We start from the raw sequence: 17,266 nt of genomic DNA, 5'->3' as shown, positions 1-17,266 counted from the left end.
GCATTTTTATATTAAATGACTGTAAACTGAATTGTACAATAGCTTTGATATGATATACTGCTGAATGGTGATAACTTAATAATGTAATAATCATGGAATGGTTAAAAAATGCTTGCTGAAACTTGTAATTTCACAAAGATCAAATGGCAGAAGTGCAGAGTTTTTCATATTCTACTTTGTAGGGACATAATATCTTTCTTTCTAAACTAAACTGAATTTCATAAGTTGAGTTAGGAGACTATTTAACAATATGAAAATGTATATTTTCCAATAAATAAATATATACACTTTATTTGAATGGTGATTTTAATATAGAATTTCATCATTATTTCTCATGTTTTTATTATGGAAAACTGAAAACACATACAAATGTAAGAAACAGTACAGTGAGCACTGTATTGCCAGTATACTTATCTTCCAAGTTTAACATTTATCAAGGTTGTGCCCTCCTTATATCCTACTGTTAGGTGCCATGAGTCAGTTCTGACTCATAGCATCCCTGTGTACAACAGAATGAAACACTTTTGGTTCTCCTTCCTCCTCACAGTTACTACATTTGAGCCCATTGCTGCTTACTACATCCCCTTATAGTTTATTTGTTGATTAGCTTGTGTTTATACTATAGTTTCCCTGCTTGGCTTTTACTTATTGTACCTATAGTTTAATATATTCCTTTCTTCTTTATTTTTCTCCAGTAAATTAGTGATTGAAGCCAAAAGCTTGATCAGATTCATGTTTGATCCTCTGTCATAGGTTGTGTATGCTTTTCCATCAGGGGGCACATGATGGCTGTTATTTTTTTCTAATATGTTAACAAATGCTGATGCTCACTTCATTAATTCATTAAAAGTGTACAGAAAAGTGATAGTTTCATTTATCAATCCTTGTTTATTTATTATCTATAGTACTTCCATATAAAGAAACTTCAGTTATCTACTATTAGAAGGTTTCTGTTTTATTTTTTTAAAGGAGGATAAAAGCTTAATTTTTTTGTTTGTTTGCTTGTTTTCCCCTTCACTTACTAATTTTTAAATTAATGCATTGGATTACTAACAATCCTTCAAAACTTACCTAGTTTGGTTTGCTTTATGTATCATTCACAGTTCCTAGATTTAGACATCTTGCTCAATTTAAACCAGTATAGTTACTATCCTTCTTGATGCTCATGTTGTCTCAGGCTGGTTCCTATGTTCTTTTGTCTTGACTATGATAGAAAGTTATTGGTATTCTTTACTGTCTGGTGTTTCAAAATATACCAGGCTCATCTTGCACAAACAGGCAATCAGTGTTTGCAAGGAGCCCTGAGATTTTAGTGAAAATTAGTATTTCAAAATTATAAACTTGGTACCCAGGTATTGAGTTGGTCACTGTTTCTTGGCATTCTCAGTAGACTAAGCTAGGAAATATTTGTGTGGGTGTATGTGCATGTATTTGCATAGAAAGCAAAAATACACCATCAATTCATGCAGTTATTTTCTTTAAAGTTAAGGTTCAGTATTTTTACTTGTTTTTTTCTGCTTTATAGCTCTCTGTATTTCTGTTTTTCACCATGAAGAAAAGTTATTCTTAAGTATGCCAGCAGTGACAGAATGTCATACTCATTAGCTTTATTCTACCTTATTCAGAACTGTCTCAACATAACAGTATTTAGTCTTTTACTAAATTTTATTGAAAATTAATTTTCTTTTCACTTCTTTTTTGTGTTTAGGACATGTCCTTTTACTGGACTTATGATAATTGTTATGTTTTACAAATCACATGAACTAGTCCCTTTCTTACGTTATGCCACCAAACTCTATACAAATTTTGATTCATTTGTTTAATTTTGTGCATTAACATTAAAATCTCTTTTTTTTAGGTAGGAAGAGTGGCATTTCTCCTAAAAAATCAAAATACATGACTCCAATGCAACAGAAACTAAATGAAGTCTATGAAGCTGTTAAAAATTATACTGATAAGAGGGGCCGCCGCCTCAGTGCCATATTTCTGAGGCTACCCTCCAGATCTGAGCTGCCTGACTACTATCTGACCATCAAAAAGCCCATGGACATGGAAAAAATTCGAAGCCACATGATGGCCAACAAGTACCAAGACATAGACTCCATGGTTGAAGACTTTGTCATGATGTTTAACAATGCTTGTACATACAATGAGCCTGAGTCCTTGATCTACAAAGATGCCCTTGTTCTCCATAAAGTCTTGCTTGAAACTCGCAGAGACCTGGAGGGAGATGAGGACTCTCATGTCCCAAATGTGACCTTACTGATTCAGGAACTTATCCACAATCTTTTTGTGTCTGTAATGAGTCATCAGGATGATGAGGGAAGGTGTTACAGTGACTCTTTAGCAGAAATACCTGCTGTGGATCCCAGCTTGCCAAACAAACCTCCCCTTACTTTTGACATAATTAGGAAGAATGTTGAAAATAATCGCTACCGGCGGCTTGACTTATTTCAAGAGCATATGTTTGAAGTACTGGAAAGGGCAAGAAGAATGAATCGGTATGTTTTCAAAGCCATTTCTTTTTGAGAAGATGTGATAATACAAGACCTAAGCTTAGGAAGAAATAAATCCATATGTAAGACAGTATTTAATATGCTGGTACTTTAGTAAAGATGTTATCATAAGTAATGGGACTCTGACCGATAGTTTTCCTAAAAAGACAAAGTTATTGGGCAAGAATAGTGTGATGGGTAGGATTCTGATGAGCAGTAGGGAAGATATTTTAGGTAAACTGAGTGGTTCTTAGGGGGTTTCGGAAAATTCCTGGAAAGTTCCATTATCTTTTAATCCCATTTTTTTCACAAACTTTTTAAAGCACCCTTAAATGTGCAAAAGCATAGGTTTAGAGAAAAATATGGTCTTTTAAGAGACATGTTGGGCCACATTTAGAAAATACATCCTTATTCGTAGACAGTGGGGGTAGAAAGAAATAAAGAAGAAAATGGAGGGACATTTTGTATTCAAAATCTACTGGAGTTGTTCCTTTATTCAACAAATGTTTGCTGAGTAACTTCTAGTTAATATTCTTGGTGCTTGGGATGCACCCGTAAACAAAACATACAGAAATCGTGCATTCACTTAGCTTACATGTCTGTGTTTGTCCTCAGTCTGCATAAATAATCGTTTTAAGTCTGAAGCCACTTCCCCATCCCTCATTCCATCTTGTGGTTAGTTCAGTAATTCTTCCAAAAAGCATTTGTTTCTTAAATTATTACTACATTTGTCTTGTATAGATGACATATTGATTCTAAGAATTAAGCAGATTTGTGTCATAAGAAATTAGTGTTTTTTTCTTTTTCCCATCATTGGCATGATTGATTTTTGCTTTTGAGGCCTGGGAGAGTGGGATCTATTGATGCACAATAGAAGAGATGTCTTTCTTACCTTTGCAAACAAAGGTGGTAGTGTATCTGCTTGCAGTATTTAATAAGAACTAACCTCATGCTGGAGTCCTAGTATGACACGGTAGGATAAACCCTGAACTGCTGACCACAAAGTTGGTGGTTCAAACTCACCAGCTGCTCCTTGGAAACCCTATGTAGGATTGCTATGAGTCAGAACCAACCCGATGGCACTTAACAACACCACACTATGATTTTATCCACTATATTATTAGTATTACTATGAAGATAGGCATCCTAAAAATATTAAGCTCATGAATTCAATGCTTAAACTTCTCATTTTATAAATAAGGAAAACCCACTACTATTGAGTGTGTCTTAGAGTGACTCTGTAAATCTTTACAGAAGCAGGGAGCTGTGGCTGTGGATTTTCACCACTTACCTATGGTTAGCAATCCAGTACTAACCTCACATGAGGAAAGTGGCTCAGAAATATTCTGAGTGTGACATACGTAATTTTCCCCCATTTTTCAATATATTGCCTATGTTAGCTCCCGAGAGTTGTATAGTTATTTCTGGAGAACTAAAGTGAACACAGACTCCAAGGCCTATAACCATTTTAGGATGTCCTCATAGCTTTTCAGTTTAGGTTCAAATAGTCACTAAGCCCTACCAGTCCTGGCAACCATGATGCAGGCCCAAAAGAGAAGAAAATGGGCATTGCCAAAATCTTTTGTTAACACTTTATTCATTTTATTGGTCCCCACTAAAAGTAGAAAAGAATCCAAAGATTAAATGCACTAAATGCTTGCTATGGTGTGGAGCCCTGTTCTTGACTCTGGCAGACACATTCTTTTGCTAGAATCTGCTGATGCGTGTACCATGTACCTCCACAGGAAAGCATGAGGCGTTTCCTTTTACATGGTCTACACAGAGTGAGCCTTAAGGAAATTTGTGGTCATGAACAGGCTCATTATAATCAAATGACAATTCAGATTCGATTTTATTAAATATCAAGAAGCTACTTTTCTTAGAATTGAAGTACCACTGTATTAACTAGCATATGAAAGAAATATTTAGCAGGATTTAGTGTACGATTGTGTATGAAATAGTTTGTGTGTCATGGATGCTTTTGATGCCATTATAGGACAGATTCCGAAATATATGAGGATGCAGTAGAACTTCAGCAGTTTTTTATTAAAATCCGTGATGAACTCTGTAAAAACGGAGAGATCCTCCTTTCACCAGCTCTCAGCTATACTACAAAACACTTGCATAATGATGTGGAGAAAGAGAAAAAGGAAAAATTACCTAAAGAAATAGAAGAAGATAAACTAAAACGAGAAGAAGAAAAAAGAGGTTGGTTTCTTTTCATTTTATTAAATATGTAGAAATATTACACTTCATGCTAGGTGATATAATAATTAACTATGGAGGAGAGTTCTATTTATGTAAATATGACTCATGCTTTTGCCTTTCAAATAGGCATGGTAGAATGGAAATATTTTTATCATTATCACTTTTAGTTACCAGGCTGAAAAAGATTGGAAGTTGCTGGTATTCTGTTATTGTTGCTGTTCATCATGTTGTTAGGTGCCATTGAGTAGGTTCTGACTCATGGTGACCCCGTGTACAACAGAACAAATCACTGCTGAGACTGGTGTCATCCTCACAAATGATATGTTTAAACTCATTGTTGCAGCCACTGTGTCATTTCATCTCATTGAGGGTCTTCTTTTTCTCTAGTCCCTCTGCTTTACCAAGCATCATGTCCTTCTCCCAGGACTGGTCCCTCCTATAACATGTTCAAAGTACGTGAGGTGAAGTCTCACCAGTCTAGCTTCTGAGGAGCATTCTGGTTGTACTTCTTTCGAGACAGATTTGCTTGTCCTAGTATCCAAGAAAAGAGTCAATTCCCAAGTGTGGGAGCTTAATACCTCTTAACACTGTTGGAAGATAAAAGCCTACGAAACCATCTGGAGCTACGAGATGGTGAATGCGTCAGGTTTCTGCCACATCATTCAGTAGCATGATTTTCCTCACGCATACTCTGAACCAAATAAGTAGATGTTATTTTGAATGAATTATATTCATAAAAGGAAAATTTAATTTTAGTCATGTCAACCTAAAAGTGTTACTTTTTTAGTCATTCAGAATTTAGAAATATTTTGACAGTGGGTACTTTTATAATAAATCTAATCATTCTGATAAAGCACGTATTCTCATGATACCTTGAATATTTGGTTTTCAAAGAGTTATATTAGTATGTGATGGTGGTGGTGATGTGCCCTAGAGTCAGTTACGACCCTGTACAGAGTTTCCGAGGCTGTAAATCTTTACGGGAGCAGAAAACCTCATCTTTCTCCCACGGAATATAACATCAAAATTCCTCCTTAGTAGGCAAAAAAACAAAATAATTGATTTGAAGTAAACTATCATAAGGAGTGACATCTCCAAAAAAAAAAAGAAGAGAAGGGAACTTGGTTGGTGAAAATAGTCATTTTACCAGCCTAGAACTAGCTGCAAAACCCAACAGCTTTGCTATCAGTGGGATGCATTCTTCTGGGATGATGCATTGTATGTGTGTGCAGGGATATCAGTATCATTGCTAGCTTTACTAGCCCATGCTGATGGTGAGAGTTGGGAAACAACTTGAAATGAGAGATCCAAACCAAATCCAAAACAAAATTTGTTAGTGTCAAGTCAGTTCCAACTCACAGTTACCCTATAGTCTAAACTAGATCTGCCCCATAGGGTTTCCAAAACTGTAAGTCTTTATTGAAGCAGACCACTCCATCTTTCGCCAAGTGCTTACCCATTGCATCACCCGGGATCCTTGAGAAAGCCATCAGGCTGAAATTAGCTCTTCACACCTTTTTGCCTTATTGGAAAGCTACACAGATACAGGGAAGATGTGAAAAGCTCACAAAAACAAAATTCCAAGTGTGCTTGCAAACTAACTGCAACTTACAATGCATTCCCTAATTCCCATACAAATTGATCTGCAGAGGGTGAAGTCTTCCAGGTTTAAGTTGTTTGAGCACAACCTTTGCCTAAATCTTTGGCTGACTCCTTGCTTACAGACCTAGGGACAACCCCTAGTGTCAAGGGTCCTAGTTTACCTTTAGTGGGTGTTCCAGAAGGAGAAAAGAGGCAGAAAAGGGGTGAAGGAGGTGAAGATATAGTGGCTGAAAATTTCTCAAATTTGTTGAAAAACATTAACCTATATTTCTAAGAACCCAACGTAAGTTGGACACGAAAAGAACCACATCTAGATACATCATGAACTGCTAAAAGCAGAGAAAGCAAATCATGGCAGTTACAAAATAACTCTTCATATAAAAGAAATAATGATTAGTAGCTGAATTCTCATAAAAAATAATGATGATCAGAGCACATTCAAATTGTTGAAAGAGAAAAAACTAAGCCACGAGTTGAATATCTAACAATACTGTTCTTCAAATATGAAGTTGAAAGAAAGACATTCCCACATTCACAGAGAGAGCTAACCTCTCTGTCTTGAATTTAATAGCAGATCCCCTTGTTAAGTACCGTGGAGTAGGTTCCTACTCATAATGACCCTACACAGGGTTTCTGAGGCTACAAATCTTTACAGGAGAAGAAAGTCTTATGTTTCTCCCACGGAACAGTTGGTACTTTCGAACTGCCGATCTTGAGGTTAGCAGCCTGATTCGTAACCACTACGCTACCAGAGCTCCTTGTAGATCCCCTTAGAAGCCTCTCAATAATGATAATTTTATGGAACAGATCGTAACTAGGGGTAAGTCTTGGATTTACCAATTCAAACCAGAAAGCAAGGACCAATCAAAATAGGAGATCTAATAGGGTCTTCTAATAGATCCCCTTAGGGACTCCTATTTTGATTGGACTTTGCTTTCTAATTTATATTGGTAAATCTGAGACTTACCCCTAATTACAATCCATTCCATATAATTATCATTGCTGAGGTCAAGATGTTCACTTAAAATTGAAAATGCCACCCAGGTGAGATCCCAACTTCAGTTTCTTCAGTGATAATTCTAGGACTAGAGACCAAGGCAATTTCATAATGCAAAAAGGGTTAAGATATAAAGAAGGCACATAAATGTGTATGTACTGAATAACAAAATCCCAAAATATATAAAACAAAAATTGAGATAATTGAGAGGAGAAATGGACAATTTAACATTTATAATGCAATACTTCTTAGTAACTGATTGCTGTTTAGTGCCATAAGTCTGGTGACTGTAGTTTTTCTTTATATATCTTTTGCATAATTGTTGGGGATGTTGTGTTAAAGTGTTGATTTTGGTTCTTTTTTCTTTTTGGATGTGTGTGTTTTTGCTACAAATTGCTCTTTAAGCACTGCTTTTGCTTTGTCCCAAAGGTTTTATGTTGTGTTTTCTTTTTTTTTTTTAATGTGTTTTCATTTGATTAAAAGAATGTTTTCATTTCATTTTTGTTGTTATATTACCCAGTAGGTTTTAAGCAGGGATTACTCAGTTTTCATCTATTTGATTTTATTCCCCTTTATCTTCCATTGCTAATTTCTAATTTTATAGTATTGTGTTCTGAAAATATGCTTCATAGTATTTTGATGTTTTTAAACTTATTGAGACTTGCTTTGTGTGGCTTAACATATGATCTATTTTGGAGAGTGTTCCATGTCCCCTGGAAAAGAATGTATATTTTGCTGCTGTTGAGTTGTGTGCTCTATATCAATCTATGAAATCGAGTTGGTTGATTGTATTGTTTTGTTTTTCTTTGTCTTCGTTAAGTTTCCTTCTAGCTTGTCAGTCCTTAATCAACAATGGTACATTAAAATTTCTTTGTATTGTATAGTTGTCTATTTCTTTCTTCAGTTCTGTTTGAGTTTGTTTTATATTTTTTTATGAGCATAGATATTTATTGTGGTTATGCCCTGTTGTTCAGTTGTTCCTTTTATTATGAGATACTGTCCATTGTCTCTTATACTGGGTTTTGCCTAAAGTCTTTTTTATCAGAAATTAATTTTGCCACTCCTTCTCACTTTTGATTGCTGTTAGCTTCATAAGTTTTTTCCATCCTTTCATTTTCAGTCTGTTTTTGTCTTTGAATGTAAGATGTGTCTCTCATAGACAGCATATTGAAGGATCTGTTTTCTTATCCATTCTGCCACTCTCTGTTTCTCGACTAGTGCGTTTAATCTGATGCATTTAATTTACTATCAATAAGTATAAATTGATTAGTTACTTGCTATATCACAGGTTTTTGTAGAGCAGCTGGTTTCTTTGTTCCACCTAATTTTCTGTGCTGAGTTCATTTTGTTTTTGCCTTTTCCTTTTAGTTTCTTCATTGCTGTTGTGTTAATGTTTATAAAATCTTTAAGGATGTCCCTTTTCTTGATTTTATGCAAAGGTGTATTAATTTTCTTTGAAGTTACTGAGTAATTTATTAATTTTTCCCCAGTTTAAAATGGTCTTAGCTTGAAATCTACTTAACTTCCTCACTGTTTGAAAGTTCTGTAACTATATTTACCCCTTTTTACTTTGCATTTTTCTTCATTATAAATTGATATCTCTTGATTCCCATTTTCAGTCTTGTAGGTTTGTTTTACTTTGGATACTTCTGTACCTGTATTGAAATCTGGGTGTTGTAAATGTGTATACCAATCCCAAGTTGTCATTTGCTGTTGTTGATTCTTAGTCCAGAGAAACATTTAAAAAAAGAAGAAGAAAAATGAAAGTGGAGATAGAAAGCAAGGGAGACAATCTGTCTAGGCGGACCTGATGAAATGAATTGCGGATAGATCTCTCGTGATACAATAGTGAATAATTGTTATCAGGACTGATGAAGAGGGTTGGAAATGTAAAGGTAGATGTTTTGTAGCAAGGAAGGGAGTGATTATCTTTTCAGTGTAGGAGTGGAGGTCCCTGGGACCATCAAGGGAGAAGAACGGAGAGCTGGATCCTACCCAGAGAAGCAGTGATGCCTGAGATGGAGGCAGAGACAATGACATGGAGAGGTGGAGCAGCTGGGGACTTTAGACCCAGAGAGGGAGAGGGAATGTGTGCTGACGACAATAGGATGAATGTAAAGCTAATGTTCTCCCATGTAAACTATCACATAATTCACAATAAAGCATTAAAAAATAAAAGAATAAAGAACAACAACAATAAAAGGAACAAACCAGGAGAGGTGCCAGACCCAGAAAGGAGAAAATTCTGAGGTCTCTTGCTGCCCAAGGATCTCATATCATGGTGGGCAAGGGATGAGACAGTAACACTGTCAACCATAGATGGGGTTCCTGTATGGCTAGGTGTTGTCTGTTCTGGATACCCAATGTGGAAGTAGTTCATACAAACCCCAAAGCAGCTGGGGATCAGGGTATTTCTGTCCCAGAAGGCAGTTGAGGATGAGAGGTCTTGCTAGTCCAGAGCTGGCCAGAACCATCTCTGCAGGTCTGGGAGAGGCCACACTTGATTCTAGGTGCTTGAGTTGGTGCCGCCAGTTCCCCACTCCCTTAGTTTTCACTTCTACCACCCAGAAACCAGTTGCTTACCTGGGAGTATACTACCACCCAGAGACCAGGAGCTTACCTGGGAGTATACACTGTAATAAGTGTTAGGCCTCTCTGCCACCTACCTACCACCCTCTTGCCTTCAAAGTCTCCCACAAAAGTTCAACATGGACATGCCTTGCTGGCTGGCTGACACAAATCACCAATCTCCTTTATTTATTTGTTTTTCCCTCATGCCTTTATTCATCTACCTGTCCTAGTGAGGACTAGTCCAGAGTTGGCTAAGGCCAGATCTGCAGATTTGAGCAGGGCTTTCGTGAATGAGGTTATTGTGGACAGCTCACTACTTCTTTAATGGGGCATGCAACTGTGGCTATCTCTGTGCAGCTCCACCTGCTGGGAGGGTGCAAACTTCCCTGAGGGTTTATGCTGGTGAAGGCTGGCCTTGCCTCTTGTCTCCAGGGGAGATTGCTGAATAAAAGAATAATTATACCTTTAATCTCCATGAGCCACTAATATGTCTCTGCAATGCCAGTGTGTTTTGTTGTCTCACAAAATCTACAGATGGCTACACCATCGCTGGTCAGCTGGCACAGCTCACTAGTCTTATTTTTTTTAAAACACATTTGTTCAGCTTTATTGCCTAGTAAACATTCAGTTCACTTCTCTTTTTGTCTGAAATTCAGAGTTCCAGGACTGTTATCTGCATGTTTTGTGTGGTTTAATGTATCTCTGTTGTAGAGGGTCTCTACAGCCTTTCTGCTTTGTCTGCTACCTTGCCCTCAATCTCAATACTTAATTTTAAAACAACCATTGTTGTTTTTGTATTGTCAAGTCCGTTCCAGCTAATCACAACACTGTGTAGGGTTTCTGAGAACAGACTGGTGGGTTTGCCATCTTTGTGATTAGTAATCCATTGCTTATCCTACAGTACCACACCAGGGCTCCAAAACAGCCATTAAAACCCAGTTTTTATCCTGTTGGCTTCAACTCATGGCAACCCCATGTGTGACAGAAATGTATCCTATAGATTTTGTAATGGCTGATTTTTCTTTTTAATGTTTTATTGTGAATCATGTGATAGTTTACTTGGGAGTACACCAGCTTTATATTCATCCTATCGTATATCATTATATTGCCATGGTTACAATCCGCTCCATGCATCATCAACCAACCAAAGGGTATACCCCGCAAGCCTGACCCCTGGTCGTCAGCACACAGTCCCTCTCCCCCTCTGGGTTTAGAGTCCCCAGCTGCTCCATCTTTCCATGTCATTATCTCTGCCTCCATCTCTGGCATCACTGCTTCTCTGGGTAGGGTCCGCACTCCACTCTTCTCCCTTGATGGTCCCAGGGACCTCTATTCCTGTACTGCAGAATCAACCACTCCCATACTTTTGCTACAAAACGTCTACCTTTACATTTCCAACCCTCACAGTCAGTCCTGATAGTAATTATTCACTATTGTACTACATGAGTGCTATTCCCATCTCCTTTCATCAGTTCCGCCCAGACAGATTGGATACCACTCAATGGAGATTCTACCTTCCTCTGCACCCTCTGGATATAGGCTCCCTCTTGAAAGCTTGTAAGCCAGTCACTTCTTGCCTTAGAAGTATATCTGCAGACCTTTCTTGTAAGCTAAGGTGCCTCTAGGTGAATTCACATCTCCTGTCTAATAGTTATTAGCCAAGTATGTTAACCATCTATACCACACAAGTGTTGACATTTAGAAACAAAGAATGGTCTAGAAATCTGTAATCTAAACTTTACCTCAAGAAGTTAGAAAAAGAAGAGCAAATCAAACCTATCGTAAATAGAAGGTAAGAAATAATAAAAAGTTGGAGGAGAAACCAATGAAAGAAAAAAGAAAATGTCAGTGCTGTGCTGAGTATGACATGTGGGACCGTTGAAGAGCTTCCTGCTATTATTCCTAGTGACAAGTTTGATATACTAAGGGTTGTTTTGTTTTTGTATTTTGTTTTAAGATTAGTTGGCATGGTTCTTGGCAATGCACAATTAGTAACAGTTGCTCCTTGAATTATTTTACAAGTTCTCAAGGTATGTTCTCTGAACAAACAGCACCAATATTACCTGATAATTTGTCAGAAATGATAATTCTGTGATCCCACTAGATAACAGCTGCCTTCTTAGGCTGTCAGAACTAGTTGATACTTCTTTTCTTGCACTAACTCAAAAACTACATGTCCCAGCGTTACACTGTGACTGGGTGGTTGAGTTAGGTAAGAAGTGGTTCTTTTTCCATGTGAATATAAAGATTTTATTTCATTTTTTCTAGCCATGAAAGAACTACAGTCTGCTACAGACCATCCTGTATGAGTTTACCTTAGGAATTAAAGGCTAACAATTGACCAGAAAGTTGAGTAGCAGATATGTATGTCTGTCTTTAAGCCCTAAGAGATAGTTTCTAACAGCACCAAACGGAAATTTAGGGAAACTAAAACATTTCACACACCTCATTATTGTTGTTTTAATTTTGAATAAGTTTTGTTATTTAAAACTGAAGTAAAAAAAAAACCAAAAAACTGAAGTAAGATTTTTCTTTTGAGAAATAGGCCTGGCAGTGAGAATAAAAAATTTTTAAAGTTAATAACATCTGGAGTTCGTCAGTGAAACCCCTCTCTGTCAGCCAACTCTGTCTGCGCACAGAGAACTTTTAGTCAGTGTTTTAGCACCTCATAAGTGAGAGCAGATAACTGAGAATGAATAAATGTTTAAGGAAAGTCTTTAAAATGAATGATGAAGAACAAAGAAAAGAGGACCTTGGGGGAAACAAAAGCAAATTGAATGTAGCAAGAGAAAACATTTTTAAAATGGGGAGAGAGGCTAGAATTTAGATCTTCAGAGAGATAATAAGATACTGTATCCTTAAAACAAGATCAGAAATCTAAAAAATAAACATTTACAAAGCAAAAAGTTATTTGGAAATTAAAAAATGGTAGAAAGAAAACATTTTGAAAATAAAGTAGAAGAAGCCTTTAGATAGTAAAACTATAACAAAAAATAAATCAGTCTGTTGTTAGTGCCATCGAGTCAATTCTGACTCATAATCGACTCTGTATCAAGTTTCTAATGAGCAGCCCATGAATTTGAACTGTTGACTTATCAGTTCAGTGCTTATCCTACAGTGCCACACCAGGACTCCGTCAATGTTAATGAGATAAGAAAGCCTCGTGTGTCTTCCCAGAGTGGCTGGTAAATTCAAACTGCTGACCTTAGGGTTGACAGCCCAACTCACAACCCACTATGTTACCATAGCTCCTAGCAGGCCCCAAATCTAAATAACTGGCTTTCTGCAAAATGCAGGAGAGGATATTACCTAAAGACATAATCAGAAATTTTCCCAGAATTGAAGGACATGATTATGCAGATTGAGGGAGCCCATATAATATTTAACTCAGTGGTCTAAAAAGATTAATACCTAAGCAGATTGTTATTTGTGTTTTAAGATAATGAAACCCAAGAGAAGATTCTAAAAGCTTTTGGCGATTGAAAGCCCATAGCAGGTCAGGAAATCAAAATGACATGAGAGTTCTCAATAGCAAAACTGATACTAGAAGAGAATGGAACAGTGCACACAAAATTTTAAAGTGGGAGCAACTCCCAACTTTTAATTCTATGCCCAACCAAGGGTAGAATAAAGATGTTTTTAGATATGCAAGACCTCAAAAAGTTATCTTCCATACAGCTTTTTTAGAGAGCTACTAAAGGACTGTTGTTGTTCAGTGCCGTCAGGTTGGTTCCAACTCATATCAAATCTGTATTGGGTTTCCAAGGAGTGCTTGGTGAGCTTGAACTATGGACCTTGCAGTTCAAACCAACCTTGTAGTCCAGTGCATTAACCACCCCATAAATAATATGCTCCACCAAATAAGGAAGTAAGTAAAGCAGAAACAGAGAATATGAAGACATAACAGTTCCCTTATAGTAGAAAGACAAAGGGAATCACTAAAATGATGGTGAAGGGAAATCTGGAATGACAACCAAATTCTAGACATAGAAGACAATGCATTTAGATTAGAACAGAAAGTCAGCTAATGGAAGCATGTCTGCTGTAGAAAAACAAATAGACGGATTTCTTGACATATTTGGACATATCAAAAGGAAAGTTCTATTTTTACAGAGCTTGGCATTGAATTAATCACATTGTCAAGGAGCCCTGGTGGCACACTCGGCTGCTAATCAAAGTTGGCAGTTCACACTCACCCATTGGCTCTCCGTTAGAAAGACTTGACAGTCTGCTCCCATAAAGATTATAACCTAGAAAACCTATAAGATAATTTTTCTCTGTCACGTGGTGTTGCTATGAGACTTAATTGATTCAACAACCCCTTATACCTCACTTAGTCTGTTGTAACAATCTCTTAAATGGTTTTGCGTTTTGCTTTTTATGCAAAGACCAAGCCATACCTTCAACACTTCGCTTGAAAATCTTCCCAACGAAATATCCAATTTACAAGTTTTGATTTGCACATAACTGCAGCTTTCTGCCACTATATAACAAGGATTTCCATCTTCAACATTTTAATAACATATTCCTCATTGTCTCCATCAGGTACCAAAGTTCATGTAAATACCATCATCTTAAAAGTTCCAAATCTCATTGTTTAAATTATCTAATTTAGGTATGGGTGTGATTCTGAGTATGGTGTGGCACTGTGGGTTAATCCGCCAGACTGCAAAGCTGTTTGAACTGCAAGGTTGGCAGTTTAGGCTCACCAGTCGCTCTTCGGAAACCCTGTATAGGGTCTCTATGGGTCGGATCTGACACGACGGCAAATGATTCTAGGTATACTCTAGCCTAAAACAGCAATTATTTTCCAACTACGGGCTTATTAATTTATAAATAAAGAAGTTCTCTACTACAAAAGCACAATGATGGGACATGTGTAAGATAATTACAGATATTCCTGTTTAAAAAGTGAGATATGGAAGGAAAAAAGGAGTCATCAATTCCAGGCAGTTGTCATCCAGCTGAGTAAACTCCATTAGGTTTCAAGACTTGGAAATATTCCTCTGCAGCTCAGCACAATATCTCTGAATCATCTCCTTTCATGAAAGGTAACATGTGCTTATACCTGAGAGTTTTACCAGCCTGTTTCCTACTTCTAGAATTTTGGGAGTTTGACAGCCTTTTTTCATTTTTTATTCTTTGTCCCTTTCAGTCTAGCTATAGTGTTTCTACAAGTATAAAATTCTATAGAAAATTATGGGTCTGTCACATAATCATGGGGACTCAGTTGATGAGTCAACTGTTAGATAACATTTTCACCAAAATTGGTAAGGTTTTAAAACAATTTTAATGTCTCTGGTAGCAGAAGAAATACAGAAACAGATTCTCTGTAGCCAAATAGTGAAATTGGACTACAATTGGTACAGCCTGTTTGAAGGCAATTTGGAATATGCATTTTTAAAACATTCAAAATGCTTAATCCCATCAGTTTAATTTATGAGAAATTTTCCTAAGCAAGTAATGAAAGATGTAGGCAAAGATTTAACATCAACAAAACTTACAGTCTTTGTAAATGATGGACTGTACTAGAACCATTAAAAAGTTTGGTGTTTCAAAATGGATTGAGGAACTAAATGTATAAACTAAAGGAAAATTTAGGAAAACACACGCAGGGCAACGCTGTCAGTCAGTCCTAGTTTTCAACAATTATCTAATACAATAAAGCACCACAGCAAAAGGTGAAATAAATAAATGGTACCTCTTAAAAATTGTTCATCAAAAGACTTCCAAAAAAGTGAAAAGGCAAGCTACTGTCTAGGGAAATATCTTAGAAGCCATATATTCGACAAGAATCTTATAACCAACATGTATATAAAATTTTGATAACAAAACAAAAGCAAATAACTGAATTATGAAACTTGCCAAGGACTTGAATAGACTTTTCACCAAAGAAGATATTTAGATGACCACCAAACACATGAAAAGATGCTCAGTGTTACTAGCTATCAGAGAGAAGCAAATCAAAATCACAATGAGATACCATTATACTCCCACTAGGATGGCAAAAATAAAAAACAGATGACAATAAATGTTAGTAAGATTGAGGGGAAATTCTAACCATTGTTCATTATTGGTGGGAATGCAAACTGGTACAGCTGCAGTGGTAAACAGTGTGGGAACCCTCAAAATAATAAAAATAGAATTTTCAGCACTTTCTACAAGATGGGAAAATACATAGACACACTAGTTTGTCTATCTACAAACTACACAGACGCTCTACAGCAAAGATACAAGAACCCAAACTAACAGACACAGATGAAAATTCAAAAGAAAGAAAGGTTAGAGAGGTGGCTGGAGTGGTTGCTGGGAGAAAAGACCAAAGGGACTGCAAGAGAGGGTGACTGACTGGTGAATGACTGGCCAGGAAAGGCTAGACTATCTTGTGAGTGGCTTTGGCAGTGGAGGAAGGCCTGGCAGAACAGATTTGCGTGGGCAATTGGAAAGGTGTGATATCTTCTTTTTCCCTACACTCCCATCCACATCCACCCCCAGTGCAGAACCTGCTCTCCATGAGTTTGGAGCCAGATGATTGGGAGCCATGCCAGTGTGAGTTTGGGACCAGCTGCACTGGTTTGGTGTGCCACATCTGCTGGAACAGAATGGATAAGAAAACAGGATCCTCCAATGTGTTATCTACAAGAGACATACCAAAAAGATAGAGACAGCCTAAGTGGCCCTCAACAGAAGAATGGTTAAACAAGCTTTGGTACATGCATAAAATGGAATACTATAAAACATTGAAGAATAATGATGGACTTGTGAAACACCTTATAAAATGATTGAACTTGGAGGATATTATCCTGACTAAAATTAGTCTATCACAAAAGGACAAATACTATATGAGACCAGTGTTGTAAAAAGTTTAAAAAAAAAAGAAAAGATTTTCTTGATAAAAGACAATCTATGGTGGTTACGGGTGGGAAGGCATTATTCGCGGGCTAGAGGGTAGACACATGTTAATATAACAAGGGTGACGTGGGTGCAATATACATCAAAAGGGAGGTTAGCAGAGGAAAGATGAAGGTGTCAGGAGATAAGGAGGAATACATAAGTTAAAAGAATAGTGGAAAATATTCTGAACATCCTAAGTCAATCATAAGAGGACAACTATTGCATGACCTCACTTATATTTTAAAAAACTAAGAAAAAGCAAATATATAGAGATTAAAGTTTAGTAGTGTTTTTCAGTATCAAGAGGAAGGAGGGAATGGTTAACAGTGATGGAAAAAATCAAGATGGCGGATCGGGTGGACGTATAGTAGAGAGCTCCGCCAACAACAACACAGAATACCCGACCAAGTAGGTTCAGGGGATGGTCCCAGAACTCTAAACCACATATAAAGGAATACTTAGAAGGTTGGAAGGCTCACAGCTGGGGGAATTTGTGGCA

At 37.0% G+C, this 17,266-nt stretch overlaps 1 protein-coding gene across 1 annotated transcript in view; it reads left to right on the top strand.

Moving 5' to 3' along the window:
• Positions 1-17,266, top strand: part of PBRM1 (polybromo 1) — a 137,118-nt gene that overhangs the window by 70,147 nt on the left and 49,705 nt on the right. Inside the window, exons 16-17 of the mRNA XM_006876054.1 lie at positions 1,859-2,501; positions 4,492-4,703. Of these exons, the coding sequence (XP_006876116.1) occupies positions 1,859-2,501; positions 4,492-4,703 (855 nt within the window). The remainder of the gene's footprint in view (positions 1-1,858; positions 2,502-4,491; positions 4,704-17,266) is intronic.

Source organism: Chrysochloris asiatica, unplaced genomic scaffold, assembly GCF_000296735.1.
Source record: "Chrysochloris asiatica unplaced genomic scaffold, ChrAsi1.0 scaffold00350, whole genome shotgun sequence".
NCBI lineage: Eukaryota > Metazoa > Chordata > Mammalia > Afrosoricida > Chrysochloridae > Chrysochloris > Chrysochloris asiatica.
Note: the sequence above shows the minus strand (reverse complement) of the source record. Positions and strands in the feature narration are given on the sequence as shown.